Genomic DNA, 20,099 nt, shown 5'->3' on the forward strand with positions numbered 1-20,099 from the left:
AGGAGGAAGGGCCCAGGGCAAGGTGGGCACCCTTGCCACATAGGGGACGGGACAGAAGTCTTTTAGGCCCTGACATTCTCTGGTCTCTGAATGACATCCTGTGGCTGCTGGTAGGTGAGGGTTTGCGGGGCTGAGCTATTGAAGGAAATAATCACAGTCCGAGGTGATAGATACAGAAAGTCTTCCTTCTCCAGGTGGGCTCCCTCCAATCCATTCTTCACTGTGCCCTAGAGGGACCTTTCCGACCCCCTAATCACACACCTCACTCCTCATCTTGAAACTCCCACCCCCAGCTCCAGTCACTGCGTCCTAACATCCAAGCTCTCCGCCTGTCATGCAAGGCCTCTGTGCTATTTCTTTCCAAACCCTGCAGCTCTATCGCCTGACACTCCCCATGCCCTCCCCACCCCCTGCGCTTTATGTTCTAGACACACGGAAATGCTGGGCACTCTTCAACATCCTGACAGTATTCATAGGGGACATTTCGGGTCGCCTAGGAAACTGCCCCTCATCCTCCAAGGCCCCTTTCAGCCTCCTCTGGGAAGCCTTCCTGAACCCCTTGAGAAAAGTCAGGCTCATCTTTTCCACTGTTAAATCACACCTTGTGCTCCAATTGTGTGTTTCCATGTAATCTCCCTCACTAGACTGGAAGCTGGGGACGGAAAGGGGAAGCATCAAAAAAACATGCAAAACTAGGAGCTTGGCTTCTCCTTGCAACTTTACTTTTTCTTTTTTTCTAGGAACTGAGTTCACTGATTCTTAAGAAAAAGTATTTCATGATAAATGAGTGAACAAATGTCTTAACAGAAAAGTAAAATTGCAGGCGGGGCTGCTTCTGCCCAGCTCTACAGGGGTAGACTACAAGTCCCAGTATACCTCGGGTCAGCATCTCTTCACGTCACTCCCTCTCCCTGGGGTGGGCAGGTCCGGAGGGCGGGGCCCGGGGGCAGCTGGGCTCTCAGGCGCTGCCGGAGGAGAGAAATGCCCCAGGCTCTCCGGGGCACACAAAGCGCAGGCGCAGCGGGTTGGGTGGCAGCAGCATCGAGTAGCGGCCGCTTAGGCAGCAACATCCGCAACAAGTGTAGACAAGGTGGGTGCATCAAGGGGAGGGGCTGGAAAAGGAGTCTGCACCTGACCCTCTTGTCTGATCTGTGTCAAGACCGTGGAGAGGGGAGGGAGCGGCAAGAGGAACAGACAAGGCTGGGCCTTCCAGCCCAGGTGTGCCAGCCCTTGTTACGCAGCAACAGGTGTGAGCAAGTGGGGGAGGGGCGGAGGCACCCGCTGGCAAGTGAGTCGCCCTCAGGAACAGAGGGCACCTACCTGGATTCCAGTGCAAGCTACATCACGTACATGGATGAGTCATTTGCCGACCCTCAGTTTGTCCATCTGTAAAACAGGAGTAAAGATTCCCTTCCTAACAGGGTTAGAGTGGGGACAAGGTGAGGGAGTAGAATGTGCGGTGACGTCCAAACTTAGCTGTACATTGGAATCATCTGAGGATCTTTGAAGAGTACCAGGGCTTGCCTCCTGCCCTCAGACATTCTGATTTAATTGTTACGGAGTGTGGCCTGGTATCGGAAGTTCTCAAAGCTCCTGCTGGCATAACGGTTTGAAGCCAGGACTGCTGGGTGTGAGTCTGGGCTCCATTGCTTACTAATCAAGTGGCCCCGTGCAACTGACTGGACCTTTCCGGCCCCCGTTTCCCCATCTCTGAAATAGGAATAATAAGGACTGCAGGGAGGCTTAAATGAGATAATGGATGAAAGCACTGAGAGGGGGTACCCGGACAGAGTGCTCGGTCCATCACAGCTGCTGTTGAACTGCTCTTTGAAGCACTTTGTAAACAGCTCTAGTGGGGTCCAAATAGGAGGGAGCCTTTCCCTCATCCATTGCCGTGATTCTAATATTCTGCACTTCCACATTACAGAATCTCAAGGTTTCTAATACTTTAAGAGTCTCATGCTCCACCGACTGAGCTAGTCAGGCATATTCTAATGTTTCAAGAGCTCCTCCCTCCAGCCTCTGCCTGCCTCGCAGACACACTTCTACAGATCTAGAAACTGAGACCAGGACAGAGGGCCAGGGAGGAGGGATATGGCCAAAGTTACGAAGCTGAGGCTGGAATCCAGGCTCCCGGTCCCCACCCCCACCCCACACCAGTGGCTGCCCTGCTGACCCCACAGTGACAGTGCTCCCATTCTCTTCCTGAGCAGAGAATGGGGAGGAGGCCGAGGCCGCCTGGCCCTTGTTTACTAACCCTCCCTCAAACGTTTCCTGGGTGGCTCCCCAGGGACGGCAGGGCTGGGGGCTTCTCTCCAGGGAGCTGCTGCTGAGGCCTGTGTCTCCGTGGCTCCTCTGACAGGTCCCGCCTGACTCCGCCCTGGAAAGTCCTTTTGAAGAAATGGCCCTGGTGAGGGGCGGCTGGCTGTGGAGACAGAGTGAGTGATCCTGGGCCCCTGGTCCTGGGGCAGGGTGAAGGAAGTGGCTTACTGGGCTTGCCACGGGGAACACTTCTCCCAAGAAACCAGGACCTTTTCATCCTTCCCTTGTTTGTCCATGCTCTTCCCTCTGCCTGAAGGTCCTTCCCATTCCTGACTACATGGTTTAAACTTCTATTTGTTCATCACGACCCATCTCAGATGGGCCCCTCTCTGAGGAGCCTTCTCTGGCTTTTCCTCTGGCCCCCACCCCTGCCCCTGCAGTAGCGTCAAGCTGGATTAGAGGCTCACTCCTCGGTTTTCACGGCACCTTACAGTGATCTCCTTAGACCAGAACTGTCTATCTGTGGGTATCCCCACTCCCTGACCCCAGACTGGCCCCAGTCTGCGAACTCCTCAAGGACAGGGGCTGGGTTTGACCCTCTGTGTATCCACAGTCCCCTACCCCCAGGGGGGCTGGGTGACCCTCTGTGTGTCCACAGTCCCCCAACCCCGGGCTGGACACAGAACGAGGCACAGAACAAAGTGAAAAATGCCTTTGTGCTTTGGAATCCACAAAGCCCTAAGAAGCTCTCTTATGTCTTTGCCCTTCCCTGTTAAGATTTCCAGTTGCAAAATGTCAGAAGCTCGGTCTCGGGCTTCTAGACCCACCTCTGACCAGAGTCATGACCTGAGCAAGAGCTATCCTGGGGACCCCTGGGACAAGCAGCCCCATGCCCCATACCCCTGTCCATTCTCAGTTCATTTAGTTCAGCAAACACTGAGCCAGGTCTCCCTGGGTGCCAGGACCTGCGTGGGGAGCCATAGCCCCCAGAGTGGTACAGGAGGCAGATGCTACACAAATAACCATCACACAAGTCAGAGATGAGAGATAAGAGGCCGGGCACAGTGGCTCATGCCTGTAATCCCAAAACTTTAGGAGGCTGAGTTGGGAGGATCGCTTGAGCCCAGGAGTTTGATACCAGCCTAGACAACATGGTGAGACCCACTGTCTCCAAGAATACCTACCTGGCTAATTAAAAATTAGCCAGGTGCAGTGGTGCGTGCCTGATGTTCCAGCTATTTGGGAGGCTGAGATGGGAGGATCACTTGAGCCCAGGAGGTTGAGGCTGCAGTGAGCCATGCCTGTGCCCCTGCACTCCAGCCTGAGTGACAGAGCAAGACCCTGTCTCAAAAGAGAGAGAGAGAGAGAAGATGCAGGCTTAAGGTAGGGAGAGACCTGGGGCTTGGCCTTAGAAGCTTCCAAGTAATGGGCCCAGTCACTCATTTCCCTGTTCAGCACGTGTATCGAGCTTCTGCTATGCATCAGACCCAATGGGAGGCAGGAGGTGAACAAGACAGAAAGAGGTCCTGCCCTCATTTCAGGGGGTAGATAAGAAAAAGGTGGTTGTAACACTAGGGACTGAGGCTGAGGGGACTTGGGAGTCTGTCTGGGGCTTCTATTCCCAGCAGGCTCTGGGATCAGCCTGCCTAGTGCATCTGGAATATCGTACAGGCTCCATCCTCCGCCGCTGGAAGCGGAACTGGTTTGCCCTGTGGCTGGATGGGACCCTGGGATACTACCACGATGAGACAGCGCAGGACGAGGAGGACCGTGTGCTCATCCACTTCAATGTCCGTGACATAAAGATTGGCCAAGAGTGCCATGGTGAGCAGAAGCCCCTTCCTCTGTGGCACTGTGACTGTGGGCAGAGCCTCCCGCTGTCTCCAAGAACACTTGCCATTGGAAGTCTCTTTGCAGCTTTCAGAGGCATTTCACAGACATTGCTTCTGAGCCTCTGTCAACTCCAATTCAGTTTGGTGTGAGTTAAGAAATAGGTCCTTGGCTGTGTGTGGTGGCGCATGCCTGTAATTTCAGCACTTTGGGTGGCTGAAGCGGGAAGATCACTTGAGGTCAGGAGTTCTAGATCAGCCCGGCCAACATAGTGAGACCCTGTCTCTTAAAAAAAAAAAAAAATTGGTGAGATGTGGTCACATATGGCTACTGGGGAGGCCGAGGCAGGAGAATTGCTTGAGCCCAGGAATTCAAGGCTGCAGTAAGCTATGATCCCAGTACTTTGAGAGGCATGCAGATTACTTGAGTCTAGAGTTCAAGACCAGCCTGGGCAACATGGCAAAACCCCGTCTCTCCCAAAACAAAAACAAACAAAAATTAGCCGGGCATGGTAGTGTGTGCCTGTAGTCCCAGCTACTTAAGAGGCTCAGGTGGGAGGATTGCTTGAGCCTGGGAGGCAGAGGTCGCAGTGAGTGTTCATGGCACTGCACTACAGCCTGGGGGACAGAGCTAGACCCTGTCTCAAAAAAAAAAAAGAAAGAAAGAAAAAGAAATCAGTCCTTTAGTGCCTTTCTCCTCTGTGCTGTCTCAGAGGTGAGCCAGGCACAGTTCCTGCCCTCCAGGCGCTGGGTACTGGATGAAGATGAAATGAAATTAGGAGGCCCAGAGAAGCGAAGTGGCCCAGAGTCACAGCAAATCTCCACAATCCTCCACCAAGGCCCAGGCCACAGTTCTAACAGGGTAACTGGGAGGTGTGCTGAGGGAAGCCTCAGCATGGAAAGGTTGGAAAGGTTGGAAATGTAGAGTGGAATCCCTCAGAGAGTATATGGGATCAGAGGAGGTTGGCAGTGGCCAGTAAACAGAGCCCAGAGAAGTCAATTCCTATTCCTGTTCCTGCTTTGCTGGGGGGACCTGGGGCTTGTGCCTGTGGAAACCCATATACGTGTGTCTGCTTCCAGATGTGCAGCCCCCAGAGGGCCGGAGCCGAGACGGCCTGCTGACTGTGAACCTACGGGAAGGCGGCCGCCTGCACCTCTGTGCGGAGACCAGGGATGATGCCCTGTGAGTCACTCCCAGGAGAGGATGGGGTGGAATCTCGGGGAAAGTTACCATGTGCCCCCTTCTCATTGGGCCTTCTGGTTCTCTGACCGTAGGAAGAGGGCACTAAGGCCAGTCAGCAAGGGTGTCTTATTGGAGGTGGGTGGAGTGGATTTGAAGGGCTTGTGGTGACTGGCATGGCACACAGTGAACTCCTCATGTGCTCTACAATGAACTCAGGATTGCTGAGGGGGAGGTGTGCACACCTGCCTCAGGTATCTGGTTCCTGGTCTTTAGCAGCCTCTGAGGTGAGCCCTCACCTGAGGGTGATGCAAAGCAGCACAGCAGCCTAGTGGCACCCTTGCTCCCTTCTTAGAAGATGCCCTGGTGGGGGACTCTGATCTGAGGGGTAGCCCTGGACCTGCCTACAAAGGCAGTCAGCTGCGTCCCAGGCAGGGGCACCCCAATGTCAGATGCATATCCATGCGGCCAGCCTGGGTGTGTCCTTCTCAGGCACCATCCGCTCGCTTGCATTCCGTCCCTTCCTACCCTCTGGCTAAGGGGTACATGGCCTTTGCGCTGGAAAGAGATGGGTGTGTGGGAGTGGGGGAAGCTGAGCTCCAGGCAGACAGCACAGAGCTGCCTTGTCCAACCCAGCCAGGTGCCATGGCAACCAACAAAGGCCCCATTGTCCCGTGTCTGCTGGGCCTTCCTGAGGCTCTGGGGTCAGAGCTTTGGGGAACTGTTTTGTTTGTAGATTTGGGATGTGGAGGGGGACTGGGCTACAGCACCCACCCAAGAGTGTCAGAATCTGACATCCCCTGAGAGACCACCCAAGCCCAACCGTCCACTGTATAGATGAGGAAACTGGAACTTCTAGAGGGGATGAGAAGAATGAATTAGCCTAACTTAGTGCTCCATCCATGTGACTGGGGCAGGGGAGGGGTCACTTTTGTCTTCCTGAGGGAGACAAGAGATCTCTCCTTTCATGAGAGACTTGGGCTTGAGGCTGGGTTGGAGAGGAAAGTCTAAAATGTGGGGGCCCAATTCACCTACCCCCAAACTCCCTCCTCATGGTCTGGTGGGATTTGCTTTGCAGAGCATGGAAGACAGCGCTGCTGGAGGCGAACTCCACCCCGGTGAGTCTCCCGTTCTCTCCCCCTTTCCCCACCACCTCCATGTGCCATGGAATCATGAGTGACTCAGACTCAGTCTCCACCTGCCAGAAGTTCTCAGTCTTATGTGGATAGGTTTCTCTGCAAACTCTGATGCCTGAGTCCCAAGTGGGAAAGGATAAGGGAGAGCCAACTGGTGCTCAGAGGAGAGAGAGAAGCCTCCATGGAGATTTGCTGGAGGGAGTGGCACATGAGCTGGGGAAAAGGAACTGTCTTTTATCGAGCAACTATTATGTGCCAGGCGTGGTGCAGGTATCATTCCAGCTGCTCCTCACAACAGTCCTGTGAAGTTGGGGTTATTGTTCTCTCTCTGCAGATGATAAGACTGAAGCTCATTCATCCGCACAACAAATATTTACTGAGCTGCTACTATGGGCCAGGTGCTGTCCCAAGTGCCAGGGGTCAGAGGTGAACCAAGGAGATATGGGCTCTGCCTGCCTGGACTCAGCCTAGTGAGAAGCCAGACATGGAACAACTAATTAATTATTCCATTTCAATAGTAATAACGGCTATGACAGAGATTTGCAGTGTCTGGCTCTTTCATCCAGGTGGTAGTTCAGGCAAGGCTTAAACCGAGAACTGAAGGATAAACAGAAATTGACTGGGTGAAAGGTGTGGGGATGGGGTAAAGGGCACAGCATTCCAGGCAGAGGGATCAGCATGTGCAAAGGCTCTGAGAGAGGTTAAGACATTTGGCAAGTTGAGGAACAGAAGGACAGCTGGGGTGGCTGGTGCTTAGGGAGTGAGTGGGTAAGGAGGGAAGGAGGGTTGGCACGACCAGGCCTTGTGGGCTGTATGAAGGATGTTGGTTTCTGCTAAGAGCACCAGGGAGCCATGACAAGTTTTTGAACAGAGGGATGGCATGATCAGATCAGGTTCAATTTATATTTTTAAAAAGATAATTGTTGTAACGTTGGGGCATGTAAAAAAAAAGGGGGTAGTCTGTCAGTTTATGAAATTTTGTTGTAGAAAAAAGGAAAAAAAAAGATAGTCTGGCTGGTAGGTAGGGAATGGATTGTAGAGGGTAACTGCAGACACCCAGAGACCACTTAGGAGGCTGGGACAGTGTCCGGGCAACAGACTGGAGATCTGGATTAAGGCCTTGTTGGCCGAGACAGGCTGATGAGTACAGGACATATTTAGGAGATGGAGTCAACAGAGCTTGTGACTGATGGAAGTGGTGGTTTGAAGAGCCGCCCAAAGCCCAGCTTGGCCTCCACCCCTATCTGCTTGACTCCAGAATCTGTGCTTGCTCTTTCTCTGTATGGCACAATGGAGCTCCCTCTCACCTATAGAGAAAGTCCGTTGGGAAGTAGCAGGGGAGACCTGGATGCATTTAGAAACCTCCTCAGGCATCCACGTCCTGAGCGCCAGGCATCATGCTAAGCCCCTGGCAGCAGTGACGTCATTTCATCTTCCAACAACCCTGGCAGGGCAGCTGGGTGGGGGTTGGTATTATTAGTCCCATTTTACAGATAAGGAAGCTGAGGTTCAGAGAGGGGAGGTGACTTGTCCAAAGCTTATACTCTTAAGTCAGTGGAAAAGCCTATCATGGAACCTAGGTCAGTGAGATTTTGAGAGGAGGGCGTTATCTGCAGAAGTAGCTGCATGAGCAGAGACAGAGAAGTGATGTGTGCACATGTGTGTGTGCACAAGTGCGTATGCACATATACATGCGTCTAAGGGCCCAGAGTCTGCCTGGCTGGAGAGCAACTCATGAGGTGAATGAAACAGGAGAGATGACCTCTGAGGTCATCGGAGCCAGCTCATGATGGGCCGCAAAGTCCAGTTGGAAGAAATGGACTTTCCCTGAGGCCTGTAGGGAGCAATAAAGGGCATTCAGCAGCAAGGGCTGTGGTCAGATTTTGGGAGGCAGACTCAGGCTTCCAAGTGGTGGGTGAATTGGAGAAAGCTGGGAGTAAGGAGGCTACAGCAGTAGTCTGCAGGGTGGAGGGACCCAGGTCAGGCTACCCTGGCTCTGAGCTCCAAAGCCTCTTTATGTCGGGCGAGTCAGTTCCACCAAAGAGAGGCGGAGGGAAGGAGGCAAGGGTGACTGTCTGCACTCTGTGACTCTATGAAGCGGCCTCGTCCTTCTCTGCCTGTCCATCTCCTGTGGCTCTGCTGACCCTTCTCTCTAGCCCGGACTCTATTCTACCTCCCACTACTCCACATATACACGTCCTTCTGTGCCCGGGCTTACTAGAGTCGGGGTGTATTTGTGCCTGTGTCTACCTGTCTCTGTGTGTTCACCTCTGTTTACGGGCTTCTCTCTGTAGCCTGTGTGGGAATGACCTGCCCTTTGTCCTCCGACATGCTGGAGTTCATACCTCACTCCAGGTGGAGGCTCCAGGAGCCCCTAACACCAGCTTTACTGGGAACACAGGGCCTGGGGGCACAGCTAGGGATGAGGCTGGGGTGAAGCGGACCAGGTGGGCTAGAGGACAGATGGGAGTCGCCCTGTCCTCCCTGGAGACTGGGAACCCCAGCAGGATGAAATAGGGGAGGGTGGGCTAATTCTGGAAAGAGACTACTTGTCTTTCTTTTCTGCGTAACTTTGGCAGTCATCAGCCTTCTCTGAGCCTCCTCCGTTACCATGAGCTGAGGAGAAAGAGGACGCTCCCTGCCACAGCCCAGCTGGCGGAGGGCTCTGGTAGGGTCTGGAAAGAGCTCTTGAGTCTCTTTAGGTGTAGAGGGCCTCTGACACCCCCTCCCTCCCTCCCCCTTCTTGGGTTTCTGTGGCTTGAGCAGGCCCCAGCTGGAGCCACCGTCCCTCCCAGGAGCCGCCGGGTTTGCTCCAAGGTCAGGTGTGTGACCCGCTCGTGGAGCCCCTGTAAGGTTGAGAGGCGGATCTGGGTAAGTGCTGGCTCGGCCCTCCCTGCCTCCATACTGGCCACCAGGATGAGCCTCCAAAACCAGGCCCAGTCCATCCCTTCCCTGTGACAAACATTCCATGGCTCCCTATCACCCACAGGACACAAACCAGCTGCTCTGCTGTACCCTCTGTCCCCAGCCACACCAGACCTTTTCCCTCTGCCAGCCTTCGCACATGCTGTTCCCTCTGCTGACAAGACCTCAGTTTCCTCATTCACCTGACAAACTGATGCTCATCCTGTAAGGCCCACCTCAAAGGCTGCCTGCCACCTACTCAGTGGGGACTTCCTAGACCACTAGGCATCGTCATTCCTTCCCTCAGCCCAGCGGCACCAAGGCTTAGTGCTTTCTTCATTCTGCCTGGTTTCAGAGCTGGTTTATTCCTGTCTGTGTAGTCTTCCATGAGGCCTAGAACTTCCTCCAAGGCAAGAATGAGGCCTGATTGCGCTGCCTCTATGGAACTTGGCACAAGGCTAGGTAAATGGCACATGCTCAATTAGTGCTCGATGATGGGGAGTCTATGCTGACCCTTCTTACACAGTGGGGCTCAGGGAATGTTCACTGAGTGAGCAAAGGAAGGAAGGAGGGAGTGAAAAACTTCCTTCGTAGCAATACTACTACATAGTCTAATTTAGTCTAGGTCTGTCTCCCCTCACCCTCAATGTTTCTTGAAGGCAGGATCTGGCCTGAATCTTTTCTCTGTCCCCAGAACTCAGCACAGGGCCTGGCATGGGGTGGGTGGCAGGAGGGGGCTTGAGTGAGAGTACCTGTGATCTTATAGTCAACTCTGAGCTCGTCTTACACAGTGGTGCTCAGTGTGGCTATGTATCAGGATTGCTTAGGAACTTACAAGCACTAATAACAAGTATTCATGTTCCACCTCTGGATGTTTTAATCTGGCATGGGGCCTAGGCCTAGGAAACCTGTAGTTTAAACCTGTCTCCTGGCCAGGCCTGGTGGCTGACACCTATAATCCCAGAACTTTGGGAGGCTGAGGCGGGCGGATTGCAAGGTCAGGAGTTCAAGACCTGCCTAGCCAACATGGCGAAACCCCATCTCTACTAAAAATACAAAAATTAGCAAGACATGGTGTAATCTCAGATACTCAGGAGGCTGAGGCAGGAGAATGGCTTGAACTCAGGAGGCGGACGTGGTTGCAGTGAACCAAGATCACCCCACTGAACTCCAGCCTGGGCAACAGAGCAAGACTCCATCTCAAAAAAAAAAAAAATTGTCTCCTGATGACTCTGATGTGCAGAATCACTAAGCCTAGAAGTGCCTGGGCCACCAAATTGTATAGATGTGGCACTGTTAGATCCTCAGTGGCTTGGAGAGGTTACCTAACTTGATCAGGGTCACTCAACTCATCAATGGCAGGTCTGGGACTCCCAGCCCATCGTTCTGAGGTATTTTCCATGCCCAAACTAGGATACAAGTTTGTTTAAAGTGGGGATGTCAAAAACTAGGATTTAACAGACTGTAAACCTAATAACACAACAGCTCAGCTAAGGGGAGTCATTTGCATGTGACCCCCTGATTGGTCAACACTGGTTGTACTCCAGAGCTGGGCCTCTGGAGAGGGAGAGGCAAGTTCAAACCCTCAGGTTCTGCCCATGGGTCTCTGGGCTGTCCCTATTTGTTGCCAGGTGACTTATAGTTTACTTCTGGGCCTCCCAGATGTGGAGAGTAAAAACAGGTGCCCTAGAGGGACATGGGGTGCTCCACCCTCTCCAGGGCCTCCCAAGGCCACTGGCTCACTGTGTAGCAGCAGGGCAAGGTGGAGGCTCTGGACCTCAACTTCCCCACCAATAAAATTGGACCTGAGAGCTTAGATCCCTCCAACCCCTTTTGGGCCTGGAGCCTGGATCTTGGCACTGCCTACCAGAAATCCCTATTGGATCACTGATGGGGAGGGAGCACCGTAGAGTTCACTGACCTACAACATTGCTTGTCTGAGCCTCTTGCATTGTCTTTGGACTATATGTTTTCCCTGACTTGAAATTGAACTCAGAGTTGGGCAACCTTAGTTCCAGTCTGGCCCTGTATTTGATTCACTGGAATGAATTCAATAAACATTTGTTAGGTACCTGCCATGTTCCAGTCAGATCTGATTAGACCCAGTCTCTGCCCTCAAAGGCGTCTCCAAGTCTGATGGGAGAGACACAGGGAAACAACGTGAAGACAGCATGATCGGTGCTGTGATGCAGGGACATCCAAGGGCTGTGAGTGTCCAGATTGGACCCCAACAGAACCTGAGGTTCAGGGAGAGTGATGCTTGAGTTGAGTCTGAAAGACAGGTTGAATGAGGTGAGAAGCATATCCCTAGCAAAGGAAAATGGCATGGAGATTTGAAATCACAAGGTGTGCTTGGAGACCTTCCCCTTACCACCAAACTTCTTGAAAGAGATGTCATGACATGGGGATTGCATCCTTCACCTCTCAGCCTTTCTTCAACCCTCCATAGCTTGGCTTTTCCTACTCAGCAACTCCTCTGAAAAGTTTTTTCAAGGTCACTCACAACTTCCAAGTTGCTAAAACCAGTGGCCTATTATCTTGGAATTGGCCAAAAGAATGGGCAGAAGAACACATTTAGAAGATAAAATCACGAGACCTGGTGGCTGATGTGTGGAAAGCGGATGTGTGAAGACAAGGGCAACGACCTGCTTTCTTTCCTTCTTTCTTTTTCTTTCTTTCTTTTTTTTTTTTTTTTTTTTTTTGAGACAGGATCTCCCTCTGTTGCCCAGGCTGGAGTGCAGTGGTGCAAACACTGCTCACTGCAGCCTCGATCTCCTGGGCTCAAGTGATCCTTCTGCCTCAGTTTCCCAAATAGCTGGGCCCACGGGCATGCATCACCACACTCAGCTAATTTTTTAATTTTTTTGTAGAGACAGGTTCTTGCCATGTTGCCCAGACTGGTCTTGAACTCCTGCATTCAAGCAATCCTCCCGCATCAGCCTCCCAAAGTGCTGGGATTACAGGCACGAGCCGCTGTGCCTAGCCTTTCTTGATTTGAGTGCATGGTGATGCCACGTACTGAGAGAAGCATTTATGGGGCTGGGTACTTTGGGAGGCCAAGGCGGGCAGATCACCTGAGGTCAGGAGTTCAAGACCCTGTCTCTACTAAAAATACAGAAAAATTAGCCAGGCGTGGTGGCAGGAACCTGTAATCTCAGTTACCTGGGAGGCTGAGGCAGGAGAATCGCTTGAACCCGGGAGGCGGAGGTTGCAGTGAGCTGATACCGTGCCATTGCACTCCAGCCTGGACAACAAGAATGAAACTCTGTCTCAAAAAAAAAAAAAAAAAAAGATTTATGGGAAAAGCAACAGTTTTAGCAGATGGAGAAATGTTGCAATCATCTTGAGATGAGTGGAGTTTGAGACACCTGGACTTCTAAGGGGAGCTGGACTGTTCAGGTGTGAATCCCAGTTAGAGAGAGATATAGGGTGGAAGGGGGCTAAATGAGGGGCTAAATGGGTAAAATGAGGGATTTGGAGTTTCCATTTAATTCAGCACATAGTTCTTGGTTCCTGGTATGCACTTGGCCCCGCTGGTGACACAAACAAATCAGAGTCCTTGTCTACAAGCAGCTCACATTTGGGCTGCAAGAAAGGCCAGGAGAAAGGATAGCAACAAGAGGCACAAGCAAGATCCACAGAATTCAGGGAAAAAAAAATCATTCTTCCTGAGACCAGGAGAGCTTCCTGGAGTGGAGTGGGTGACCGTTGAGCTAGGCTTTGAAGGGTTGGCAGAAATCTAATGGGAGAGAGGGGAGGGCAGGAAATGCATTCCAGAGAGAACACTGACCAGTCTCTGAGCCTCAGTCCCCAACCCTATGGTCATGTGGAGCTAATACGTGCTTTAAGGATTAGAGGTGGTGTAACACACGTGATCACTTCCTTCAGGACCTGGTTCATAGTAGGTGCTCAATAATCGTTACAGCCTAGTGCAGCCTAACAGTTTTGGGTCAATGATGGACCACATATACAAAGGTGGTTCCATAAGATTATAATGGAGCTGAAAATTTCCTATCACCTAGTGATGTTGTAGCCATGATAATGTCGTAGGGCAATGCATTACATTTTCTACATTTATATATGATTAGTTAGATAACAAATACTTACCATTGTGTTACAATTGCCTACAATATTCAGGGCAGTAGCCTGCTGAACAGGTTTGTAGGCTCGGAGCAATAGGATATACCATATACTCTAGGTGTGTGCCACCTAGGTTTGTTTGTAAGTACACTCTATGATATTCACATAACTAAAATTGCCTAAGGATGCATTTCTCAGACTGTATCCCTGTTGCTTAAAAGACGCATAACTGTATTTTAGTTACTTCTCATCCCTATCCTTCCTTTTCCCTTCCTTCCTCCCCAACCCCTGTTTATTTCCTGGGCCTGGGGCTTGGCCATGTTGCCCTCCTTGTGACTAGTAGAGCTGGGTCTTTCAAGTGGCATTACTGTAGAGCTGCTAGCAAATATTAGACTATCTATAAGGAGAAATTGGGAGCCATAGAGAATTTTTTGAGCTAGGTGGGAGGCCAGAGTAGGAGAATGGGCGTCACTGGGAGCTGGATGTAGGGCAGAAGTTTTAGAGGACAAGGACCGTGGACCTTGTGGGGAGGGCAGGGCCTTTCTCCAAGAGCTTGCTAGTGGCTGGAGGCCCATTTCTAAACTTCGGGAGGCGGCTCCATGGATCCCAGAGAGGCCTGTGCCAGGCGTGGGGGTAGGGGACCAAATCCGGGCCAGGGAGTTCCTGGGCACCTGACGTGGTTGGATTCCCCAGGTGCGCGTCTACAGCCCGTACCAAGACTACTACGAGGTGGTGCCCCCCAATGCACACGAGGCCACGTATGTCCGCAGCTACTACGGACCGCCCTACGCAGGTAAGTCTGCAGCGTGCCCCGGGGCTTGCCTCGATCCAGCACCGATTCAGCGCCAGGCCCAGCCCACGGTCCGTCAGTCCGGACCAGGCTTCATCCTTTTAGCGTGCACGGATTTTCCCAGGCAGAACTCTCCGCAAGCCCCTCTCCATCCTGAGACTGGGAGAGCTCTGGGACGAGCGTTCGTCTCGAGCTGACCTCACCCTTCTGGGCTGGCTCCTCAGCCCTGCGGTCGGCAATACCCATTCCTGAGCCGGTAGCGGCCCCTGGTGGCTACTGCGGGAATGCTGCCTCCTCCCCGCTCTGGGGCCTGGCGGTTGGGAACGCCCATCGTTAGGCGCCTGGTGGTTGTGCTTAGCGATCTCAGGGTTTCCTCGCTGCTCCGCCCTAGCCTGCCGTAGCGGACCCGTAGGTTCCGGGACATCCGTAGCCGATCCAAGGCCTGGGAGCCGTAGGGTGGAGCTCTTCCCGCGTCTAGATCTGTTCTTTGACTGGGGAGCAGGAGAGTGGGTTCGGCGCCTTACACTGGGTTGGGCTGGAGTGATGCAGGAAGGGTACGAAGATCACTCTACTCCCTCCTAAGTCGCTGATCCTCATGGGCTGTCTCCCTCTGCAGGCCCTGGCGTGACGCACGTGATAGTGCGGGAGGATCCCTGCTACAGCGCCGGCGCCCCTCTGGCCATGGGCATGCTTGCGGGAGCCGCCACTGGGGCGGCGCTGGGCTCGCTCATGTGGTCGCCCTGCTGGTTCTGAGCCCTGGGACTCGGAGCACTGACCCCTGCGCTTGGATTGCTAGACTCCTCTTCCTCCTGGACCCCATCCTCTACCATCCAAGCTCTGTCCCACTTTGGCCCTATCCTCTCCATTAGCTCCTTCCGGGTTTGGACCATTCCCCCCACTCCCTACCCTTAATCCCCACATGGGAAGAAGCTATCATCACAGGTACAAATATCGCTTGAAGTCTTCACATCTACCACTAGACACCCCCAAAATCTGTTATAGACATTTATGGATACATTTCCTCTAAACACAACAGGGCACAGCAAATACGACTTCATTTGGCTTCGAGTTCCCCAGGCGCTGTAGACACAACATGAATCGGGCTCTCTGCTCTCTCCTCAGGGAGCTCGAGTCCTGGTGGGGAGAACAGGAGTAAACAAGGACTTGACAAAGCTGAAGAGTTATCAGTCCTTTGACAAGGACAGGTGGGGCAGGGAGCAAGACAGGTAGGCTGGAAGAACAGTTATTGGCAAGTATGCAGAGCCGTGAACGTCATGGCATGTCCAAGGAATTAAATGGGAGTTCATTTGGGCTGGGGTGGAGGCTGGGATCAGACCGTGGTGGGCCTTCAAGCTAAGGAGCTTCCTAGGTGAAAGGGGAGATGTGAGCCTTCTCTGGAGGGAAGTTTCATGATTGCATCTATAATGAATATATTGCCTGTTTTGTGAATACTGACACATGTCCATACCTAAAACACCCCTGAGTTAAGTCCCATCCTTCCCACAAACAGCTTCCTGGCTGGTACCCATGATAACAATTGAGCTGAACCTGGGGACCCCTGGTTGGGGAACAGGTGAGTTCTATTTGAGACTTCTAGCCCTAGAAAGCTGCCTCCGTCCGGAAATGCCTCTCACACCAGGAGCTCGGCCCTCTCTTTGTAGCTGTGACTGTCACCCTCTCAGGCTTTGTCTCATCCTTCATTCTGAATGAGATGGCAGTGTTCTCCTCTGGGGCCTGATCCACCTCTACACCAGCCCAGGAAGCCCCATCTGTGCCTGCCCTCAGGTGGTCCACCAGTCTCCCCCTTTTGTCCCCTTCCAGTCTCTTCCCCCTTTCTATCCCAATCACCAATAGAAATGCTAACATCCCTGCCTGGTAGCCAGACTAGCCCACTAAAGCTCCCCTGTAAATGGGGGCTCCATTAGTTCTGCTGCAGAGACTAATAAAGATTTGGTTGGCTCTAGCAGTAACTGTGGCTTGCTATGTTCCCCCAGAAGGCCCTGTTTCCCTCTCCATGACCCAGCAGCTACTAGTGCCTTCACTGGTCTAGTGAAAAAGAGTGTGGATTCTGAGATCAGTTGGAACTGGTGACAGCATGTTAGCTGAGTCATTTGGGGCAAGTCACTTAACCTTTCTGGATTTTGTTTTCCCTACACTTAAGGTAGCTGGTTGAAGTTGACCATTCCTGAGGGCTCAAGAGGAGGGACTGCCTTGGAGTCTCTGTTGTCTGAGCTGATGGATGATCCAAGCCAGGTCCTGCCTGCTTTCTGAGAATCCTGTTCATGTTGGAGTCTTTTCCAGTAGGTTCCCATCCTTCTAGAGTTGAATCAATGAATTGTTCTCATAGAAAACCAGGTGGTCAGGAAAGGAACCACCACCATCCTGCATCAGGCCTCTTGGGGCTGTCAGATAGAAACTCCCTGTTCAAAGTGATTTAAGCCAAAGGGAAAAGGTTAAGCCACATAACTGAGAAGTCCAAGAGCTGTGTGATCCAGGGGCTCAAACAGTGTCACTTAGACTTTGCTTTGTTTCCATCTTTACACCTGCAGGGCTGGCTCATTTGGAAGCTGCAGTGATGTTCAGCAGCTCCAGGCTAATGCCCTCGTGAGTTCAAGTCCAACCAAGAGAATTTCTCTTCCTCTAACAGTATGACTGAAAGTCCTGGGCCTGGTAGACATCAGTCTAAATTGGGTCCTGTGGCCATCCCTGCATCAACCCCAGTGGTCTGGAAACGGATGGTCTAAAATAACAGGGCCTACAGCAGGGGTGGGATGGTGTCCCAGAGGAAATTCAGGGCACTGTTCCCAGAAGTAGGATGAATAGATGAAAGCTGGTTGGCAAAAATATCAGGTATTCACCTCAGCCACAGTTCGAGAGACACCAACTTAGAGGTGAGACATGTATAAAGACAGCAATGATTGAATGAAGTTACAGAGGAACGTGGTGCAGTTGGAGCTCTGAAGAGGAGGCATGCAACTCTGCCAAGGGAACTAGGGAAAGCTTTGGGACAGGAAGTGGAAATTTATTCTGAACCTTGAAAAATGAGTAGGAGTTTGCCAATCTGAAAAAGTTGGGAGAGCTTTCCACACAGAAAGAACAGATGGAAGAAATGGTATGAGCAAAGGCATTAGAGGCTTGAGAGCACCCTGAAGTTCAGGAACCAGTCTCATGCTATAGCAGGTCGCATGGTGAGAGGTGGTGGATGAGGTCAAACTATAAGGAACCTCTTGGGACAGGCTACTGAACACAGGGCATAGTCCAGTATGTGGCACCAGCTTAAGGACAAGCATGGATGCAAGAGGAGCCTCTTGAGAAAACCAAGGTCTGTTAGCATTTGTGCAGTCAGAAGTTACATACCCTGGGTATCCTAAGGCCTGTACTGTGTTCAGGTGACCCAGCAGTGCATCAGAACCAGTCCATGCTTTGGAACTTCAGCCTTAATTTTTTCTTTTGTTTTGCTCCCCTCCTTTCTCCTCCCCACAGCCTTAATTTTTTCTGTTTTTGTCTTTCCTCCTCACCTCCCCTCCCTCCCCCTCCCTTCCCCTCTCCCTTCCCCTCTCCCTTCCCTTCCCTTCCCCTCCCCCACTCCCCCTCCCCCTCCCCTTCCCCTTCCCTTTCCTTCCCTTCCGTTTCCTTCCCTTCCCTTCCCTTTCTTTGCAGCAGTGAGAAGTGGGGAGAGACAACAGAGTTTGATCTGTAACTGACTATGAACAGTCAATTGAGATAACTCACTACCTTCAGCCCAGCCTCAGCCTTAATTTTCTCCCAGATGGACCCAGTTACCCTGTCAGTCCTTTAGTGGCATCCCCATTACACCATCTCATTAGAGGGTGTCCTGCATGCTCCTGCAGGGACATCTCTGAGTTTGGCTCTGGGAATGACCTTTTTCTTACTCTCCGGCACAGTCTCAGGACTTTTAGAGATCAATATGTAGGAAGAGCCCAAGCTATCTAGAGTCCTTTCCCAAGAATGTGGGTTAAACAAGGATCAGGGAGCTGGCTGGGCAGGGCATTTGAGATCAGACAGAGCTGGGGACATTGCCATTCATTGCCCAAAGCTTCCCCTGCTTTATCTCATAGGTCTTTGCAACAACCCCATGGGCCTGGTGTTACTATTCTTATTTTACCTACAAAGAAACAGATGCAGAGAAGGAAAGTAGATTGTCCAAGTCATGCATGCTGTGTCAGAATCTGGATTCAAATGCAGGTCACTTGACCTTGTCTACCACACCACACTGCTTCTGCACTATAAATCCTGTGTGGCTCATTACCTGGCAGGAAAGTAATTCCCAGAGAGGAGGTCAACTGTATAACACAAATATCTCTTCTCTTTTCCTTTAGCAAATGCTTTCCTGAGAAGTTTTGTTGGCAGACAGGGCTGAGAGCTGGGTACTGGAAGATGAATGAGATTTGGGCCCTACATTCAAGGAGTTTGTGCATGTGCGCGCGTGTGTGTGTGTGTGTGTGTGTGTGTGTGTGTGTGTGTGTGTGTGTGTGTGTGTGTGTGTGTGTGTCTGTCTATCCCAGACATGGGCACAGACTATGACAACGTGGGCTGTGGGAACTGGTAGCCCTGAGGCTGTAGGGTCACAGAGAAAGCAGCCCTTAACTCAGGTATGGGTGGAAGTGTCTTAAGCTAGCTGTAAAGACAAATGCTCTTCCAACTATGGTCTTGTGGGAGTTGCTAACTTAGATGAAGAGGAAACAAGAACTAAAGCAGCACGCAGTGCCCAGAGTTCTCTGGGTGAGGCTGGATCTGCAGTGTGACGGGTGGAAACGGGGCTCAGCAAGGTCAAACCGTCAGGGGCCTTGTATGCCAGGGAAGGAGCTTGAACTATATACTAACTTCCAGGCCATGGAATGCCTCCAAAAAATTTGAAGCAAAGGAAGGACATGGTTGAACCTGGAAGTTCGATCTCACACACACAAAAACAGACATTCATTCTCATAGACAACACAGTCTCAACCCAGACAAAACCATCTCTGCAAACTGTCTGAGCAGCCCAGGTACTGCCTGGCCACTCACTCATAGCCAGCTCACTGGGGGTGCTCAACTTCACATCCATTCCTGAGACCACCTGCCTCCATCAGCCCCTACTAGAGGAGATTCTGTAGATGATAGCAAGGGTCTGTGGCACTCTGAGCATCCTGGCAGTGAGCACTTCTCCAAAATCAGGTATATGACTCAGTCTCAGAACTAGAGCCCTACATTCAGAATACCTGGCTGGATATGACACTCGGTGCCCTCTAAAACGGATTTGTCTCCCCTTTGTCCCACCTGAAAGGGACCATGCTACTGCTTTCTGCCACCCATAGGGACTGGGAGTACTCTTACCCTTTCCCTTTCCTGCCCTTGTGGGATAGCTCAGTCTGTGAGACCTCCTTCCTCAGGAGTTGAGATCTATCTCCTGAGAACTCCCAGGGTTGGGTCCCAGATTTACTTCTGACCTCAGATCAGTGTTCCCCAACCTTAGAACTTCCCACAGAGGTTTGCAGACATCTTAAGTGGTCATCAGGAGACTTTATTGTCAGAATCATGGTCCAATCAGTCTATCACCCTTAAACCTGAAGCACAGAACCCTGAGGTTTGACCCTTTCTAGGTTGGTCACGAGCCTTGGGGATGGAGAGGGGTAACAAGCTAAGGCCAGGATATGCTTAGGCAGGAACATATACTGAATATAGAAAGAGTTCCAACTACAAAGCAGATGTCAGCCTCTGTCCTCTCAGATTGTCACCGTCTGGCTGGGTGTGGTGGCTCACGTCTGTAATCCCAGCACTTTGGGAGGCTGAGGCAGGTGGATCACTTGAGGTCAGGAGTTCAAGACCAGCTTGGCCAACCTGGTGAAACGCTGTCTCTACTAAAAATACAAAAATTAGCCGGGTGTGGTGGCAGGCACCTGTAATCCCAGCTACTGAGG

At 51.9% G+C, this 20,099-nt stretch overlaps 1 protein-coding gene across 7 annotated transcripts; it reads left to right on the plus strand.

Annotated features, from left to right (window-relative positions):
• The first annotated feature begins 934 nt into the window (after window positions 1-934).
• PLEKHB1 (pleckstrin homology domain containing B1) lies at window positions 935-16,144 on the plus strand. Of its 7 annotated transcripts, XM_019036619.4 has the most exons (8): window positions 938-1,090; window positions 2,363-2,438; window positions 3,934-4,086; window positions 5,172-5,274; window positions 6,350-6,389; window positions 9,174-9,278; window positions 14,085-14,184; window positions 14,798-16,144. In XM_019036619.4, exons 2-8 carry the CDS (start codon window positions 2,402-2,404, stop codon window positions 14,932-14,934), a joined length of 675 nt encoding a protein of 224 aa, XP_018892164.1. In that variant the 5' UTR covers window positions 938-1,090; window positions 2,363-2,401; the 3' UTR covers window positions 14,935-16,144. The 7 variants fall into 7 exon arrangements, with proteins under 7 accessions (XP_063549438.1, XP_018892164.1, XP_018892165.1 ...); XM_063693368.1 differs by lacking the exon at window positions 3,934-4,086 and having other exon boundaries at window positions 935-1,090; XM_019036620.4 differs by lacking the exon at window positions 9,174-9,278 and having other exon boundaries at window positions 945-1,090.
• The last annotated feature ends 3,955 nt before the right edge of the window (window positions 16,145-20,099 follow it).

The sequence above is a fragment of the Gorilla gorilla genome, chromosome 9, assembly GCF_029281585.2.
Source record: "Gorilla gorilla gorilla isolate KB3781 chromosome 9, NHGRI_mGorGor1-v2.1_pri, whole genome shotgun sequence".
Classification (NCBI taxonomy): domain Eukaryota; kingdom Metazoa; phylum Chordata; class Mammalia; order Primates; family Hominidae; genus Gorilla; species Gorilla gorilla.

Coding starts and splice junctions, on each gene's coding strand:
- PLEKHB1 (XM_019036619.4), top strand. CDS start 2,402: ATGGCCCTGGTGAGGGGCGGCTGGCTGTGGAGACAGA. Junction 9,279..14,084: donor AGGTTGAGAGGCGGATCTGG/GTAAGTGCTGGC, acceptor TGGATTCCCCAG/GTGCGCGTCTACAGCCCGTA. Junction 14,185..14,797: donor CTACGGACCGCCCTACGCAG/GTAAGTCTGCAG, acceptor CTCCCTCTGCAG/GCCCTGGCGTGACGCACGTG.